Source organism: Numida meleagris, chromosome Z, assembly GCF_002078875.1.
Source record: "Numida meleagris isolate 19003 breed g44 Domestic line chromosome Z, NumMel1.0, whole genome shotgun sequence".
NCBI classification, from domain to species: Eukaryota; Metazoa; Chordata; class Aves; order Galliformes; family Numididae; genus Numida; species Numida meleagris.
Window position 1 is genome coordinate 14,008,920 of NC_034438.1, and position 19,885 is coordinate 14,028,804.

At 39.0% G+C, this 19,885-nt stretch overlaps 1 protein-coding gene across 3 annotated transcripts in view; it reads left to right on the plus strand.

The window, feature by feature from the left end:
- The window catches only part of NNT (nicotinamide nucleotide transhydrogenase), a 43,845-nt gene extending 27,300 nt beyond the window's left edge, over window positions 1-16,545 (plus strand). For all 3 annotated transcript variants that reach the window (XM_021380909.1, XM_021380910.1, XM_021380908.1), the window contains 5 exons: window positions 3,638-3,797; window positions 4,737-4,818; window positions 13,156-13,274; window positions 13,474-13,589; window positions 14,388-16,545. In XM_021380909.1, the coding sequence (XP_021236584.1) occupies window positions 3,638-3,797; window positions 4,737-4,818; window positions 13,156-13,274; window positions 13,474-13,589; window positions 14,388-14,537 (627 nt within the window). In that variant the 3' untranslated portion in view covers window positions 14,538-16,545. The remainder of the gene's footprint in view (window positions 1-3,637; window positions 3,798-4,736; window positions 4,819-13,155; window positions 13,275-13,473; window positions 13,590-14,387) is intronic.

The following is a 19,885-nucleotide window of genomic DNA, read 5'->3' on the forward strand; positions in this document are numbered from 1 at the left end:
AAAAAACAGCAAAAAACAGAACAAAAACCAACTGTATCTTAATAATCCCAAACTGTCCAGATAATCTCTTAAAACTTTCAGTTGAGTTGGTAAAACTCACCAACATCTATTCCTATAATCCTTTAAAATCTTTGCACTTATATCTTACTGACTGATTTTTCTGGCCATCCCCCTCCTTTGTTGCGTATATTTAGGATGAGTAAAGACAAAGAATTCAGCTTTCAAATAAAAAAAGCAAAGGCCTTGCTCCTCACTCCTTTTGTGGATTGTGACCACTTTTTAAAGCACTAATGTAACTTGCCTTTTTCCACAACATTTGTTTCTATTAACATTTATCTCTCCCTGTTTTTGCAGTGAATAGTTGGTGTTTGCAACTGCAGTAATTTAAAATCAGTATGCTTAGGGATGGAGAATATGCTTCAGATAGGAAAGAAACCATTAACTGGTGTTGAAACAGAGCAAGACAAGGGACAAACTGTTAATTTTACACATTGTGTGCTGCACCCTTATGTATTGTTGCTGTGCTCTTTATGTGGGCACAATTTGGCGTGGAAGAACTTGCAGTTCTCAGAGATCAAGGACTTGGTTACTCCCGGGCTGGAAGCTTCAAGCATTATTACCTGTGTGTACACAGTAGGCAGGGCATTTTTGCTGGTAGTTCCGTTGTCGGTGAATAATTGCAGTGCTGAAGCCTGCATTTGATTCCTGTGTGTGTGTGATCTGTGTTGTTAAAGAATATGAATTACGCCACTGAAGACTTAAAACGCTGTCCCTATGCTGAGTAGGTCTTTGCTGCTTTGGTTAATTGTTGCTCATTGAGGTCTTGGCTCACTTTGAAGCCTTCTGTAGTTCAGAACCAGGCAAGGGTGTGCTGATCTCATGCATGCTTTGTGTGATTTCTCAGACTCCTAATAATATTTTAACTTCTTTTTGTACATTGACCTGGCCTTGCTGTGGCCTTTTAGTTTCAATAAGAATTTGAGAGTGTTTTGGTTCTTGTAAGTTTAGTGTGCCACATCTGAAAAGTATATTCTTCTGCCTAAACTGTCTTAACAGTTATAACTGCTATAATATACTAGTCTGTTTTCGTGTTTTAAGGTTTAATATTGTGGTACACATCAAGGGCATTGTGTTCTTAATGGATATGAACTGCTGCCCACTGCAGCCAGTACAAAATGCTGATTTCACAAAGCCTGTGTTTGGGCCCTGTTGTGTATCATCCTTACAGCAGCCGGAACAGTGATAATGTGTAAGGATAAACAGAAGTTTTTCTGACATCTATCTCGTGCTTATTTGCTGGATGCTGAGTTTCAAAGAATGGAACATCTTCTCAGGCTATAACAAAAGCCTGTAGGGTTGCATGATTTTATCTATCAGTGTGGGTTTTTTCCTCTTGCTCATATGTACGTCTCTCCAGATCCATTCTTAAATTTTGCTGTGGTTTATGAGCTAGCACAGCAAGTGTATGACACACGTGTTTAATTAAAGAAGCAATTTATGCATGTTTCTTTCTTGCTTCTAAAGTTTTGTTTACTCCAATTACAAGTTTTGCCTACTTCCAGATATTTCTTTGGGACCACATTCACAAGGAGACATGCCAGTGAAAGCATTTAGCCAGTGTCTTTTCCTGGCTGTGTATCTTCAGAGATGAATTTTCAGGATGTGTTCTCTTCTTAAAGCTCCTAATTTAAGATCTCTTGTTCCCCCTTGGTGCCCTATGAGTAAGTTAATGGCCCCCTTCATTAAAATTTGTTTTGAGTTAGCATTTTGTTAGTTTTCTGTGGCTACTTAGCTTTGTTCTGTTCTTTTCTGCTGTGATCCTGTAGGAGCTTTGCTTCTGTACTGCCTGTAAGAGTCATGTGGTTTGGAATGGAATTCTGTGCTTACATCTTGAATTGCTTAAGAACTTAGAAAAATATGTAACAAAAAAAAAAAAAAGGCTGTGTGTGTATATGTGAGGGCTGCTTCGAAAGTAATGCCTCCTATTTGGTTACATTGGCCCACAACATCAGAGAGGCAGATATTGGCGGTATGGCAGTAGAGGCTGAACCTTCCCACCAATGTTCCATGACATTTTTTTGCTGTGCGATGGATAGCAGCAGAGGGATGATCTGACGCAATGGTGTCTGTCATGGAAGAGTGTATGAAGCAAAGGTGTGTCATTGAATTCCTCTGTATGGAAAAAATGGAACCCATTGACATTCATTGATGCTTGCTTGAATGTTGATGGAGACAAAACAGTGGATGTGAGCGCAGCGAGGTGGTGGGTGGTGCATTTTAGTGGTACTGACAGTGATGTGAAAGACAAGCCATGTTCCAGGTGGCCCTGCCCAGCTGTCACACCACTAAAGAAAGAGCATCTTGATCAACTCCTCCACGTAAATCAGTGAATTATGACCAGGGAACTGCGTATGGTGCTGGGTATTGGCTTTGGTACATTGGAAGTGATGATGGCAATGTTGGAATATCACATAAATTGTGTCAAGTGGGTCCTGTGAATGCTCACACAGAAACAGAGAAAATCCCGTATGCAAGTTTGTCAGGACCTATTGAATCAGTATATGAAGGTGACAGTTTCCTGGATCTCATCGTTACTGGTGATGCAATGTGGTGTCACTGCTATGAGGCAGAGTCAAAACAGCAGTCCATAGGGTGGCAGTTTGCGAATTCTCCATAGAAGAAAAAGTTCAAGACACAACCTTCAGCAGGTAAAGTGATGCACGCTGTCTTTAGGGATAGGAAAGAGGTGGTACTGGATTCTTCTGAAACCTGGATGAACCATTGACTCTGACAAACCCGAAGGCTCACTATTCTAGAGTCAGGCCAGAGAAGAAGACAGCTTTTGCCTTGCATCGTGATACTGCCTGGCTCAATATGCTTTGAAGACTGTGGAACTTATTGCCAGTCTTGGCTGGACTGTCCTACTACATCCACTGTATAGTCCAGATTTGGTGCCTTTTGACTTCCATTTGTATGGGCTGGCGAAAGATGGACTGATTGTGTGGGCAACGTTTTCCTAGCAACAATGCTATTATAGCAGCTGTGAAATAGTAGGTCACCTCCACTGGTGCAAATTTTTATGAACATGGCCTGCAGGCTCTTGTTCATCCCTGGTGAAAATACATAGCTAATGTTGGTTACTATTTTGAAAAATAGTGTTTTGTAGCTGAGATTTTTCTCTATGAAATAGTACTATTGTGCTTTTTGTATCTGTCTTATTTTCCATGGAAATATATAGGAGGCATTACTTTTGGAAGAACCTATACATATAAAATTTCTGTCATAAATATATATCCTTTTATATCACTCAACTTTAAGAACAGAAGGAGACCAATATTTGCTGAAGCATTTTTTTGTGTGTGTTGTTTTGTTTTTGCCTTGGTGAAATGCTGATTATCTGTCGTTATCTGTGTAGTATTACATGTTAGAAAAGGATGTTTGGCTACTGTTGTTTTAATCTGGGTGTCTGTTTTAAGGAGCCTATTCTAAGAAGTTTTAAGTTCTCAGTAGGCAAAACCAGCACATAAAGACTATCATCAGGAAAGCTTTAATATTTCCAGACATTTCCTTTCTGGATGTCTTCTCTGCTTTGTTTTTGGGTTTCATCTTAGCTGATCAAAAGCCTCTTGTCTTTCAGGCTATGAACCGTTCCCTTGCAAATGTGATTCTAGGGGGCTATGGCACCACATCGACAGCTGGTGGAAAGCCTATGGAAATCACTGGAACCCACACGGAAATTAATGTAGACAATGCAATTGAAATGATAAAAGAAGCAAATAGCATTATTATTACTCCAGGTAGGACATTCTTGATTCATATAGAGGGTATATTGTTAAAACAAATACCTTAAAAGAAAAAACTGCTGTCTTGCAACATAGCAACAGCGTGTTAAGTATTGACTAGAGACTTGATTCCCAGATGAGTAGTCATTCCTTTGTGCAGACAAGTGTACGTCACTTGATTTTTCTATGTGTGCATCTCTTCAAATTTTGTTCTTTTTATTTAGTTTTAAATTTTTTGGGCTAAAGTCTATCTTTTGTAAATTGTTTACTGTTGGTTTTTTTGTACAGCTGCTGTGGTGTGAGTTCCAAAACATTAACACAGTACCACTGGTACCAAATAGGAAATAAGTATCTATCACTTAAGTTACTGAGAGTGGGTTTTTTTTATGTTTTGCTTGCTCAATTCTGTATTGTAATTGTTGAAAAACCTGAAAACAAACATCTAAATCTCAGTTAGTATCCAATAAATACTGGAATTAAAGTAGAAAAATCCCTAAGTTCCATGTAACTCCTATGTTGGCCATAGGTTCATATGATTCAGAGGTACTTTTCCAGTTAGGAGATGTCAAGTGAAGAGTAGTTCAAGACATGCTTTCTTCAGCTGAATGGCCACAACTGTGGTGTTAACTTATATTTTCTCACTGGAATGAGAGGGATTCTAGAAATTCTTCTTTTTCTGTTTGAGCAAAGAACACGTTTCTGTGAAGCTGAAACAAGTTACTTGCAAAATTTGGTTGGCCTAACTGCTGTACTGTTAATGGTCAGAATGCCAAAAAGAAGAGATGAATTACAGAGGTCAGACTGAAAAAATGAGATATATAGATATATTCATATACGTTATAGGTAAAATATTATTGTGATAACTGTTGTTTGTGTTGAAAGTATACTTACTCACTATAATTTTCTGTCTATACTGAAATAGCAAATTAGCTTAAAACTTTGGAATTCTTTCAGGCTATGGTTTGTGTGCAGCAAAAGCTCAGTACCCCATAGCTGATCTAGTGAAGATGTTGAGAGAACAAGGGAAAAATGTTAGGTAAGTACTTTTCTTGATTAAAATTTTTACAGTTGTTTTCATTCCTTTAAAATAATCTGCAAGTGAGTACTTGGGTTTGTTTTTTCTTCCATCAGTCATTCTTAAGCTAGTCTCTCAGTGAATTATTCTCTTAAGAAATCATCTCCTCTGATTGTTATGCTGTTGGGAAATAGCTGAAGGGCTGTAGTGGGGTTGGGAAAGGATCCTTGGTAGGAAACACCGACCTTTTGCAATACGGAGAAAACGTTTGCTTCAGTCAGTCTCATGTGTGAAGTGGAAAAGTGTATCAGGTAGCGAGCAGCCTTTGCACCAAGAATGTAGGACTTATTTCTTTCCTGGGGTAACTTATTTGCATTAGTGGCGGCAATGCTTACTACTACAGAGCAGCAGTAGTAAATAACATGGATGTAAAAAAAAAAATTAAAGAAAAATCAATTCCTATTGGAATGTTTAGGTAGATTCCCTTCTTAGATTAAATAAATAAATAAAATCTAGTCATTCTTGCCTCTGTACTTCTGTCTTCTGCTGGCAATTTTCTGTGCTCTGGAATAGCTAATGATGTTCGGTGATTACTGATGAGAAGTGTCTTGCAGATGCTCAAGAGTAGCGCGTGTGTTTGGACTAAGATGTGCTGCAAATGGTCCCCTGCTAAAAGTAGATACCTAGTCTGTTACATTCTTCCAGAATCTTCAAGGATCAATCCATGTGATCTTACTTTTGCAGCAGAACTTCCAAAGGATATACTGTTTGATTTCCTTTTACTTTTTCCAAGCATTAGGGGTGTGGTGTCTTTTTTCACACACTTCTGAGATTTCTACAGTCTAATTTGTTTAGAAGGCAGCCAGTGGAGACAGAAAGGTCTGTAAACATCTATTACTATTTTAGTGTAACGCGATTCTTCACAGAATCACTGTGTTCGAGTTAAAGTGATGTCCCCCTGAACAATTCTCTTCTCCAGGCTAAGGAATCCCAGCTCACTCAGCCTTCCTGTCATGACAGATATCCCAGATCTGTAAGCATCTCAGACTTACTTTTACTGGGTTCCCATAAGTTTTTGCTATTGCAAACAAGATTGTAATTAGTCTTTGATTATTGCATGGAAGGATTTTTGGAGTGGCTGAGACCATTGCCATAGATGTATTCTTCTGGTGTGTGGCTCCAAAAAGCAGAGAGGGTTCTTAGGTGATGGTACTGGCCTCAAGCTCTCTCCTTCTTCAAATTCTCATACATATTAGAGGTATTGAAAACATGGGAAAGTTAGTGTCATGCCTCTCTTGCTAAATGTTTGGGAAAATATTTTCTAATAGTAATTTAATATTTTTAAATTAGTTAAAGCTCAGCTTTCATTTGAAACAGTATATTTGGATGCATGCTGGCTGGCAAAACTCGTTCTCTGATTTGCATGGATTAATTTCATTTAACTGGTGACTCCTTTGGAATCAATACTTGAGGAATTAGTGTTTTTTTGTTCTTTTGATTTTTTTTTCCTTTTGCTGTTTTTCCAAGCTCACTGAAAACATGTATATAGGTCTTTGCAGTATTTTACAGCATGTATTGTACTGAATAAGAGCAAGGTTGTTGTAGAGTTTAGCAACAGCTCTTTGTAGGTGTTTATCCAGAGTGTTGCAATTCTGCATGTAACATGGCTTTAAATAGATATTTGCACATGCATTCATAAGAAGTGAGCATGCATGCTGATCTGTCTGCTTCTTACAGGAGTTATTTTAACTTCTTATTTTTCTAGGGTTAGCAAAAACTGTATGAGTGTCCAAATTGCATTAAATTTTTTAAAGACCTGTTAACTACGCACAAGCAGAACCTAGAAAAAACTTTTTGGCTAGCACAATGACAGTGTCGTGTGCTTTTGGCTTTCCTTTCTGAGCTTCTGTGTGGGCTTTTTTTTCTTTTTTCTTTATCTTGGTGATATAGAAGGTTGATTTTTGCCTTCTTATGATGGCTTTGCAAGAGAGAAGCATGAATGAATCCCTGAAATAACCAGCATATACTTGAAATGAGTCAGTTTCAGGAAGGAATCACTGTAGTGGTTACCTAGTATTTCAATGAAATAAATCTGTATTTACAGTTTGTGGTAATTTAGGCCTTTCATCACTTTGCGGAGCTCCATGGTGTTCACTGAGTGCAGCTGCTGTCCCTCTGGTTGCAATAGGGTTGAAGTGCCTCAGGACCCTAGTACACTCGCCATCCAGATGTAGTGACACTCTCACATATCCACTGTGGAAAGGTGCCAGCATGGACATACGATTGTCATCAATTTGCAATGCCCATACCGTGCCAAGAAAAGCTACATCTGTTGTATGGTCTTTTCTTGCATCATGGCTCATAATTGGTCCAGACACACTGTTCTTTTCATTTACTTTGCATATGGCCATAACATACTCAGTGAAGAGTACAGATTATATAATATGATGCAAAAACTTTCATGACTGGGGTTTAAATTTAGAAATATAGGAGTTTGGAAACTTCAGATTGTTCCAGTCATTACATTGCATAGCTAATATCATTGCTTACTAGAGATGATCTTGCAGTAGATAACATCCTTAACGCATTAATACGTAGGATCACATTGAAAATTGGGTATTGCTGAGCCTTCAGTACTGGTTTTCCTTGTTATGGATGGGCAAAACAACAAAACTTTTCATGGGCTAAATTTGTTGGGCATAGAGAGAAAATGCTTGTTCTGTAACTAGTTCTGTGTTTCCACAAAGTTGCAACTGAGTAAATTGTGGAAAGTTTCCACCTTAGCACATTTCTTTGATTACATGCTATGTGTATAAGTTCCTAGTTGTGAAATTCTGATTTTTTTATATAATATTCTTAATAATTTGTTATCAATATAAAAATTAAATTCTATAAAAATTCATATGTGGAGTAATTATTTTTTGGAAATAATTTTGGAAATAATCTTACTTTTTAAAAATGTGTCAGGATGAATTTAGTGTTGAATCTGCACTCTTGAGTTTTTATTGTTACCTGTATGGCTGAGCTCTAGTCATATATAGTCAGATATATTTGTTTTTTTCCTTAGTGGTGCCATATGTTTCTGAGTAACAAAATGTGGACGAATACCACTTATACATTTCTATTTATAACATTCAATTGATAAACTAAAATTATTTAATTTCAAGTTACCATTCTTTTGTTCCTCTGCAAGAAAAATTGGTGGAATTGTAATGATTGAGCTGTAAAGATGCTGTCTTAATCAGTCTTCGCATATTGCATAACTCAGGTGTACATGAAATAGAAACTGCTGCCACAGTGCCAAATGGCAGTTTAAGAACAGTGTGTGTTGACTCAGGTTTCTTGAAAGCAGAAGTAGTCTTATTAGGAAGACACTGGGTAGGTTATGTGTCAGTTCTCAGTCTGTTTCTCAGTCATATTAACCAGGCAGATTGTGAATTATTAATACTGCTGATGGAGGGATGAACAAAGTCTGTCTAGTACATCTGTTAGCACAAGTAATGCATCTGTGTAGCTAGAGAGAACCATCAAACCTTGCTGTATGATCTGCTTCTGCAAGGATGCAACTGTAGCTTTGTGCTTCCCTAGGTATATTGTAAGTACACCATCGGTTCCCAGTGGATCAGCTCAGCTTGAAGTCACTTTACTATGTCAGTTTGTGATGCTTGTTGGAGGCAGGTTCATTATTTCCTACTGCTGGGTTCTTGGCAGGTCTGTTTCACTGAGTGAGATCCATGCCATGTATTTGGATCTTGCCCTTGCTGTGATAAACTCTATCACCGTAGTGGCTGAAAATACAAAGCCAGTACTAGCCTTCACTTAAATTTGTTAAATACAGCTTCTGTCTAGCAAACCTGACTCCAGCAGAGCCTCTGAGCTTTGTCCATTCTCAAGTACTGTTTCTAGGGACATCCCATTGCCGAGGCATGTAAGCCTTTCCTGAGCTGCTAGGGTACTTTGATGCTAGTAATCTGTATAGTCATCTGTGATGTATGATGGGAGAATTATACTGTGATACTTAAAAACCATACTGCACTGAAGATGATAACATATGTCAAGATTCAAACTGTGGAATATCTGAATGGTAATGACAAGAATCCTGACTTCATGTAGGTAAAGTGATTTTGGTTTATGTACCTGTTAGGCCTTTCAGCATTGATTACAAGAATATTATCTGGTCACTTTCACTGTAGAAAGCAGGATTTTCATCCTGAGGTTTTTCAGTCATTTTAATGCAATAGTTTTGATTTAAATGCATTCTGTGCTAGGAAGGGCTATTCTAGATAAGCCATGCTTGTGAGAAGTTTTACATCTTTAGTCTAAAGTAAAAGAAAACATTATTATAAGAAAAGGTTCAAAGTATGTACTTGTGTTCAATGTGATGTGTTATTTTTATGAAGATAAAGACTCTGAAGGAGTGTGAAAAAAGGTTGTGTATCCCTTCTTGGTACCCATACTGCTAGGTGTGAAGTCTATCAGTGGCATACAGGTATGTCCTAACCTCAGTATATCTGACAGCTGGAGTGGTAAGGAAACCCCTGAGTCAGGGTTGAGACTGAAAATTCATGGTGGATCTGTGATTCAGTGAGCTACTGGAATAGTGTTTGAAGGAAGACATAGCAGGATTTTGCGTCTTTGTTCTGGATAGAGAAAATCTTAGACTGAAAACTTAATGTCAGGTAAACAGAAAGTTAAGAATATACGATTTCTACTTGATTAAAAGAAAAAATAGCAAAGGGAGTTATTGTGTCACTGATAATAAAAACATACCAAAGAAACTTAGTGATTTTTCACTTTAAAACATTTTTACTATGAAACGTACCTCTTTTATAAAGTCATTAAGAGCCTGAATTTTTAAATACAATAAGGTTAATATTTTCAATATCCAAAAGAGCATATGTGACAAAATGTTTCTGCCATAAAGCATGTAGCTTTGAAGAACTACTGCTCCTGTGAGTCAGAAGCAAGATATGCAGCTTTTGTTAGACATTCTGCAACATACTAGGGGTTTTAGCTCTCTCTTTTTCCATCCTTCCCTAAATTCTACTTACGATTGGACCGGCTAATTTTATTCCTCTGCGTGTATGTCTTATCTGATGAAGTTATAAAAGCCTGAGATAAGCATATATTTCTAATGAATCTTTTTGACACACTTGCATGTCCAGTGTCAAGAGGTACTGGCAGACTACTACTGTCATATTTGGTTAGCAAGTCTTCCGAACAGACTTCTGGGAGTCATTTCAATATTCGTCCGAAAAGCATTTGCATGAGTGGCTTTCTCAAACTTCATGAATACACAGTGTGTGGTTTTAAGCAGGGTCTGTCAGAAGTCTTTAACTGCTGATTGTTCATGCCATAACTTCCTGAACAAAGATCAGTTGTCCATCTATTTTTTTTCTCTGCCTCTTGCCAGGAATGGTGAAGTCAAAGGTGAAATTCGTTCTCTTGGCAGCTCAAATTTTGGCTTTCCAGCCCCTGAAATAAGATTGTAAATGTATATAGTACTTAATAGAAACCTCACGAGTATTTTGTTTAGTGTATTGCCAAAGCAGTTTTCTTCACAAAGAAGCTCAAATCATTTTATTAGAAACAAAAGAGAATTTTGTTGGAAAATCTATTTTCACTGCCAAAGGAGAGATAGTTTCTTTTTTTTTTTTTGAGTGTGCTTCAGAATAAGAGTTCTACTGTATTGCAAGTGATTGAATTTGTTTTAGTATAGGACTAGCTGCAGTACTACATGTGGCTTATATTACTGAGTGATTGGTGTGAAACTTTAATTGTAAATGTTTTATTCAGTGTATTTGCTCTCCTTTTTCTGATTCTACGTATTATCCTTTGCATCAGGATCCAAAATGTTTACTAGATGAATACAGTCTATTCTCTTTCTTTAAATAAAGTGTTCCTTTTAAAGCTCGCTGTTATCCTTCTCTTTGACTGCTTAAAATTGCAGTATATTTAGCATTATGTGGATTAATCATATGTCCTTAATTTTGTTTCTGGATTTCTAATTGTCTCGTCTTTGCTTTGTGTTAATGTTGTGATGGAGCACTCGGCTGTCCTTTTAAGGATATATTTGTACTGTGACTTGTGGACCCTCAGTCATGTATTATCCGCTTCAGTCACGGTGAAGCTGAAAACAAATGTGTGGCAATCCCTCAGACATGGCAAGCTGATTTATCAGTCTCTCATTTCTTTCTGAAGATTTCTGCCTGCATTATTGCATTCCTGTCTCTTAGATTTCTGCTCAGAAATTTTTCTTCAGAAATCCAAGGGTTTACTGTTTCCAGTGCTTTTGTTTCAGGAAGGCTGTGCAGTCTGGAGCACCTCTCCTATGAAGAAAGATTGAGGGGGTTGGGCTTGTTTAGCTTGGAGAAGAGAAGGCTCCGGGGAGACCTCATTGTGGCCTTCCAGTATTTGAAGGGAGATATAAACAGGAGGGGGAATGACTGTTTACATGGGTGGGTAGTGATAGGATAAGGGGGAATGGTTTTAAACTAAGATGGGAGATTTAGGTTAGATATTAGGAGGAAGTTTTTCACTCTGAGGGTGGTGACACACTGGAACAGGTTGCCCGAGGGGGTTGTGGATGCCCCATCCCTGGAGGCATTCAGGGCCAGGCTGGATGTGGCTCTGGGCAGCCTGGTGTAGTGGTTGGCGACCCTGCACTCAGCAGGGGGGTTGAAACTCGATGATCTTTGAGGTCGTTTTCAACCCAGGCCATTCTATGGTTCTATGATTCTTTTGGCCTTTCCAGGAAGAGAGTTTATATTGTGGCCTGTTCACTTTGTGGTACATTCACTTTTCAGTGATGTAAGGAACCTGCAAAGCATATTAATGTGAGGGTTGGTTTTGCCCCAAACAGGCTTGTTCATAAAGAATGAAAGATGTCATCTGTGAGGTTTTAAACATGTTACCACTTGAAGGGTGAATACCAGTGCTTGCTCTGTGAGATGTGGCTCAGGCTGGTGGTTGTAGGCAGAAAAAAATGGTAAAGTAGACCTGTTATTTTAAAAGTAATTGAAGAAAACTTACCAAGTTTGGTTTTATAAGCTACTGCTGTGTGGAAAACTTAAATCATTGTTACATCCTGCAGTAATGTTTCCTGATACTTGTGGCAACTGGTTCCTTCTGTGATGTCTCTAGAAATGAGAGTGCCATTGTTTTTGTGGCAGGCTCTCCAAAGCCACTGTTCTTGCAGCTGCAGTGGTTTTCTAAGAGAGTCTTATGATGCAAAGATTAAAAATTTTCTCCTAGTCTCTTCAGTTTTACTGGAAATTCAGCGTAATTTTTTTTTGCATAGCTATTGTGTCAGTCATACTTCTAAGTTTCCTGAAAAGGAACAAAGTGCAAAGTTTTGCACTTGTGCCAGAGGAATCCCAGGCATATATACAGACTGGGAGGAGCAATCCTTGAGAGTAGACCTGTGGAGAAGGACGTGGGGGTTCTGGTGGATGAAAAACTGAACATGTGCCAGTAGTGTGCTCTTGCAGCTCGGAAAGCAAATGGTATCCTGGGCTCCATCAGAAGAGGGGTGGCCAGCAGGGACAGGGAGGTGATTGTCCCTCTCTAGTCTGCCCTTGTGAGGCCCCATCCAGAGTACTGCATCCAGGTCTGGGGCCCCCCATACAAGAAAGACAGGGAGCTGTTGGAGAGGGTCCAGAGGAGGGCTGTAAAGATGATCAGAGGGCTGGAGCACATCCTGTACGAAGACAGGCTGAGAGAGCTGGGCTTCTTCAGCCTGGAGAAGAGAAGGCTGTGGGGTGACCTCACTGCAGCCTTCCAGTACCTGAAGAGCCTATGAACAGGAGGGGAGTCAACTCTTGACAAGGATAGATAATGGCAGGACAAGGGGAAATGGTTTTAAGTTGAAGGAGGGAAGATTTAGGTTGGTTATCGGGGGAGGTTCTTTACCAAGAGAGTGGTGAGGTGCTGGAACAGGTTGGTCAGAGAGGTTGTGGATGCCTCATCCCTGGAGGTGTTCCAAGGTCAGGGTGGATGTGGCCCTAAGCAGCCTGCTCTAATATTAGATATGGAGGTTGGTGGCCCTGCCTGTGGCAGGAGGTTGAAGCTTGATGATTCTTGAGGTCCCTTCGAACCCAAGCCATTCTGTGATTCTATGAACAACTGCTGTCTAGGTGAAGAGTCAAATCAGTTGGCCTTGTTCCTTTTCCCACCCACTCAGTTCCCTGCTCCACTGGGAGATTTAATGTTTTTAAAGTTTAACTATTTTCTTCTGTTGATTCACATATGCTTACACTTAAAGGATTCATTGGCCTTTGAGGTCACAGGTGATAATTTCACTATATAAAACTGAGTAGCCAATCCTTATTAATGTGTCTGGGCTTACTTTCATTTTAGATTTGGTATTCACCCTGTGGCTGGCCGTATGCCTGGCCAGCTGAATGTTCTCCTAGCAGAAGCCGGTGTTCCCTATGATATTGTTCTGGAAATGGATGAGATCAATGAAGACTTCCCAGGTTAGTATGCAAGCCATAAGTTTCTAGTAGATTGCATTTGTTCTTGTGAATTTTGATTTGATTTTGTTTTTACATTGTACAAGCATTTTAAAAACAGAAAATCTCAGTCAAGTCATACAGTTTATCAACCTGTGCATCAGCCTCAGTGTTCAGGTTTCAGGTAATTTTATTCACTTTTGTTTTCTTTCTCTGGCTGCAGACACTGACTTAGTCCTTGTAATTGGTGCAAATGATACCGTTAATTCAGCAGCTCAGGAAGATCCAAACTCTATCATAGCTGGAATGCCAGTTCTTGAGGTCTGGAAGTCCAAACAGGTGAGATTTAACCATGTTGTGTCAGCACCGTCCTACCTATAGATACATTTAAAAAAATGTTTATAGGAGAAGCTAACAAGACTGTATTACTGTTCTGATTTCCATACAAAGTTTTTTCTGCAATTTTTGTTGGTTTTGTCCAACAAAAGTCAGTACTCTGCAATTGTGATGCAGTGTTCATGATTTTATGATGATCAGTGAATGCTTTAGTGAGACTTTTTGTGACTTCAGTCAGAAAGACCAATGAATGTACTTCTGCCCACAGATGTGATTGGAATGATGTTCTGCTCACATCTGTAGCCTTGAAGTGTTTCTGTTAAGTTTACAGGAAATTTAATAGGCAACTTTAATATTGAGCTACAAATAAGTAAATATGAATGGCTGGGTTGAATAGACAGCTTAGTCTGTTTAGATTGATCTGACAGTTGCTACACCAATTTTGCTCAGCATCATCTGACCTCACATATTCTTGAGAGTCAAGTACTCATTGTCAGAGACATAGATTAGTCTGTTTTGTCCATCGGTATGTGTTGCAATTTGAGACATAAACATCTACATGTTAAGTTGAAACAGCTTCATTTTCTTTCCCGAAGGTGCAGTGATTTACTGATTTGACATTTCATGGCTAAAACTTTTTTAGAAAATTTTTTTAAAACCATGTATGAATTAATCCAGAGTAATACTTTGGATAAGTAGCAGAGATCATTGTATCAAGTATATTGGTTTTGTGTTTCCTGAATTTGAGGGGAGGGTGATGGATGTTTTTTGCTATGTCCAATAAGAACTCCTTATATGCAGGTCATTGTAATGAAGAGATCTTTGGGAGTCGGATATGCAGCTGTGGACAATCCAATCTTCTATAAACCCAATACTGCCATGTTGTTGGGAGATGCTAAGAAGACTTGTGATGCCCTGCAGGCCAAAGCCAGGGAATCTTATCAAAGCTAAATACTGATTTGTATTCAACTCACAGTAGTGACTACAGTTTTGTCACAGAAGTCATGGAAAACAAGATTTGGAAGTATCTCTTACTGTCATAATGCAGCCAACATTTGCAGAAGACAGCATTGACTCCTAGGAGATATAGTTGAGTGAGAGATGCAGGTTTTTATGAAAGGATGGGCACATCAGCCCATCAAACTAAATCTCCCATGAGGCAATGCGTTAGAATGAACATATGCTTTCTAAGGTTAATGTTGAGCTGTTGGAAGCAGGAGGTAATTACTCTTTGTTATCTTTAAGTGGTTATTGGCTTCTTTCTTCTATCTATGCTTCTGTCATGGAAATCCACTAAAAATTGCTGTGCCAAGATTGTATTCTGTCTTATCATTAAAGCTGTCCTTTGGCCAGTATGAACAAAAATAGCTATTTATTTCATCAAAATATAAAGTAAAATTACAATCAGATGTGAACAGATGCAAATAAATCCTTACATGATTTGAGATTCCAATCATAATACTATGTTAAATCTCTGTAAAGAATTGAACTGTTCCTTTTGTGGATTGTATGGGTGCTGTGAATCAGGAGCATAGGAAAGTTACTCTTCTTTAAAATACAGTCCAACTTTTCTGTAGTGTCCACTTAGATTATGTGGAATAAAACTGGGGATTTCAGGGACCTACCAAGTGATCTTCAAACCTGACAAGGAAGTGTACATCTGCACTGCTTAAATGTTCACAGCAGCTGCTAGATTCTCCATCTTTTCCACTTGTTGCCTTTTTAAATTTTATGAGAAAACATAGTCCAGTTCTGCACAGCCAAAACACATTGCATATCTGGTCTGTTCACAGAATCTGGACTGCAGTGTTTCAGTTTTTATTCACTTAGATATTTAAATGTATTGACTATTTTAAAATTTAGTAATGCTTTCTTAATCAACATTTTTGTGATGCTGAAAATGGCACTTTTAAACATATTTAAGATGCTGGAGTTTATTAGATTTTTTTTTTAATAAGCTATTGTTTGGACAGCACAGAAACGTACCAAACTTAAAATCCAGTGTTTTGATTATTTGACTTCTCCTTAATCCAATTTAAAGCACTGTTTAAATTCCCACAACAAATTCAGCAAAGAATTAAATTATGGCATAGATTGCTGTTTTATTTTTATTGTGCTAAGTGTACTTGAGTGGAACTCAAATATTTGACTAATAAAATGCATTTATCGTGTTTGCATAATGATGTAGCAACTGTCCATGGTGACAAAGGCTAAATAAAAATAGTTTTACTTGTATAGAAAGCATTATTATTTGGGGATAATAACTTACTATCAAGTAAGTCTTGAAATTAGTCCATCTGTACTGACAGAACAAATGTCTTTGTATTATGCCATTTATTGAGACCTCATATAAAATATAGTATTTCCACGTAGCTACCTCTGTTTTTATGTGAAGATCACTTAAAACACAGACTTTAAACAGGTAATGCAGGAAGAAATGTAACAGTATATAAAAGCTACCCTTTTGGAAATCTTTTTTGTATAATTTGAAAATAAAAATTATCACATAAGTATTAAGATGTTGTACGCTGCAGGAAATTACTTGTAATTAAATTATAACTTTAAAACATTGCAGCAGCTTTGTTTGAATGTAGAGTGTGATCTCTTAATATCATTATATTCAGTTTTTCTTTAAGGTATGAAAAAAAAATCTTTCACAATTATGCAAAAAAAGGGAGTTGAAGGGATTTAACATACTAAAGCATTAGTTTTTGTCTTGCTAAAGTTCAGGTATCTAACTGTAGTATGCAACATGTCTTTGCTTATAAGTATTTAATACAAGACTCAGCTCTTAAAAAAGGTGGGGAGATGGAGAGAATTCTTTTTTCCTTTGTATTTGAAGACAAAAATGTACAGTTGGATTAGAGGTACCAGTCTGATCATTAAAACTGTGCTTTAACATGGAAAGTCAGGTAGTTGTTGAAGTACTAATAAAAAATCAGTTATTTTTCTTTATTGATCACTGTCTCATTTCTGTCCTGTTTTGTTTCCTGAGGTAGGTAGTCTGGCGTTCTTCCTGAGAGTTGGAAGATCAAAAATGTAGTATTATATGTATTTATTTTTCCCTTTAAGTCTGGATGATCCTTAAAATGTTTGAGGTATGAATGATATCACTTGACCTTAGAAACTTGTCTATAACCTCTTCTAGTAAGAGTTAAAGTAAGAGTTAGAGTAAATGAGGAGGTTTAGACAACCTACAGCAGTTGGTATCAGTTATTGGTTTAACAAGGTGGTCAAGGTAGTTCTGTTGGTTTCAGTATCTAGCTTTGAAATGAATGATAAATGAATAATGTTCATAGAATTATAGAATGGCTTGAGTTGGGAGGGGCCTTAAAAATCATCCAATTTTAGTTGCAATAGGCAGGGTTGCCACTCATGTGAGCAGGCTGTCCAGTGCCCCATCCAGCCTGGCCTTGAATGCCTCCAGGTATGGGGCATCCACAGGTTCTCTGGGCAACATGTTGTAGCACCACACCACCCTTTTAGTGAAAAATCTCCCTGATGTCTATATTTCACCTCTTTTAGTTTTAAACCATTCTCCCTTGTCTGATTGCTATCTACCCATGTGGAAAAAAAAATTGATTTTCCTCCTGCTTATAGTCTCTCTTTAAGTACTGGAAGACTGCAATGAGGTCACCTCTGAGACTTCTCCAGGCTTCAGCCTGCCTTCATAGGAGTGGTGCTCCAGCTCTCTGAACAGCTCCATGGCCTTCCTCTGGACCCCCCCTCCAACAGCTCCATATCTTTCACAGTATTCCAACTGGGCCATCATGAGATCAGAGCAGAGGGGAGCAGACACCTCCCTCTTCCTGCTGGCCTTCCTGTCTTTTGAGCAGCCTGAGATACTGTTGGCCTTCTGGGCTGCTGGCACACACTGCCAGCTCATGTCCAGCTCTTCATTCACCATGGCCTTCTTCTCCCAGTTTGTACTCATACCTGGGATTGCCCTGACTCAGGCACAGGACCTTGCACTTGGCTTTGTTTAGCATCATTAGTTTTGTGTGGGCCCATGTTAGCCATCTGATAATCTAGTTTTATAGTTGCACAAGTCTGATGTGCAGCTTTCATGGTTTCTTCAACCTTTGGTCAAGGTGAGACTTGAAATCTCTTTCAGAAGCTGCAGCCTAGTGTTGATTCATGGAGTATTCTCTCCCTTTGCTTTGAGTAGCCCACATGGGGAGCGTGTGCCAACATAAAAGATTTGCAATTGGGCCAATAGCAAAACCACAGCCTTTGCTTCTTGTGGATCTGACTGCTTGTTTGATGATTTTACTTTGCCCTCTGCTGCTGCTTAATATTACATAAGAGTTATTTACCCTGCATCAAACAAACTATGAAAATCTGTTCTGATCAATCATGGCAAAGCAGTGCAGCAAGAATGAAGGAGAGCGTGAAGGGAGCTAACTTCTGTTCACTTGGCAGAACTTTTCCAGTTTAAACTGTCTGCACACTATTAAAGTTTTAGAGGAATTTAGGTAGGGATTAATTAGTCCAACCCTCTGGTCAAAACAGATTCAGTTTTAGATAAGTTTGTTCCAAACTTTGATCTGAAGATAACTGAAGTCTCTGAAGATTCCATAGCCTGTCTGTTACCTGTCCTGTATTTTCTTTCATGTGTGCATTACTGAGCCTAATCTTTTTACTGCACCTGTCTGAGCCTTTCCCCACCCTCCTGTCAAAAACAACAGGAAGATTTTTCCCTCATCCTTCTCAGTAGATGAACTGTTCTTTTTCTTCCCTGTTTTTCCTTGTATGTCATGTGTGCACAATGGCTCCTGGTTTGGGTCACTCCAGTATGTTGATGGTTTCTTGTACTGGCCACACTAATCCAGATGCAGTGTCACAAGGGCAAAGTAGACAGGAATAATCACTTCCCTCACCTGCTGGCTATAGGCTTACCAGCTGGCCTTTGCTGTAAGGTTCATGTTCAGCTTCTTGTTTTTTGCAGAGCTCTTTTGTAGCTAGTCAAGCTGCAGACTGTGCTGTTTTGAGGGGTTATTCTGTCCTAAATAGTGCACTTTGCATTTGGCTTTGTACTTAATGAGATGCCTACCTAGCTGTTTCTCCAGCCCCCTAAAGTCCCTCTGGCAGTCATGCCTACTGATATATCATTGTGCCCGCAGTTTGCTAATATCTCTGAACTTGTTGAGTGTGCTTTCCTTCCCATTGTCCAGGTAAAAATGACGGCATTAAAGAGTAATGACTTCAGCACTGTCCTCCTCAGTGTTACTGAAAAGTAACTGTTCTGAAAGTGCTACCTCATCCGTAGCTTGGTTTTCTACCGCAATCACAACCATTTAAGCCTGGGGGATCCAGTTTACAACTTGATCAATATTCCATCTCTGCAAGCTATATGACACTTACATGCCTGAGTATTGTGGGAAACCTTGTCAAATGCCTTTCTAAAATCAAGCTCTTCCTTTAGTCTGGAATTTTAGGAACCATGTCATAATCTAATAAGTAATACATACCCTGCTGTGTCAGTTCCTTGCAGAAAGCGTGTGATTCTGCTCTATTCAAATAGTGAAATTGGGAACTGAGCCTACTTTGGCTCGGGCGGTTTCAGTGCCTTGAACCTTCTCCCAGTGGTAAGTACCCGTGCAAGATGTGCACAGGTGAATGACCTTTCATGACTAGTGGCTGAGCTGCAAGAAGCAGTTAAAAGGCTTCACGGTGTTAGAGGAGCTTAGAGAGATCCTTTGCTGCCTCCCATGACGTGAGCTGGAAGGCCAACCACCTCATGAGTGTGTAGCTATGGAGGATCCTCTTGCATCCCTCTGCTCCCTTTTCTTCTCTGAAGTGCCTGTATGCCAATGAATGCAGAACAGGGAATAAACAGGAAGAATTAGATATCTGTGTGCAGTCACAGGGCTGTGATCTCATTGAGATCATGTAGATGTGGTGGGACAGCTTGTGTGACTGGAATGCTGTCATGGATGCTATGTACTTTTTAGGAAAGACAAGTTGGCGAGGTGAGGTGGTGGAGTTGCTTTTTATGTGAGAGAACAACTGGAATGTATTGAGCTGTGTTTAGAAATGAATGATGAACAAGTGGAGAGCTTGCGGATGAGAGTTAAGGGGTAGGCTAATACGGGTGTTTGTGGGTGTTTACTGTAGGCCCCCTAGGCAAGAGGAAGAAGTTGATAAGTTGTTCTCCAGACAGCTGAAAGTCGCCTCACAGGCACTGGTTCTCATAGGGGTCTTCAACCAACCTGATATTTACCGGAAAAGCAACACTACCAGGCACACGCAGTACAGAATGTTCCTGCAGTGCACTGAAGATAACTTTCTGATGCAGG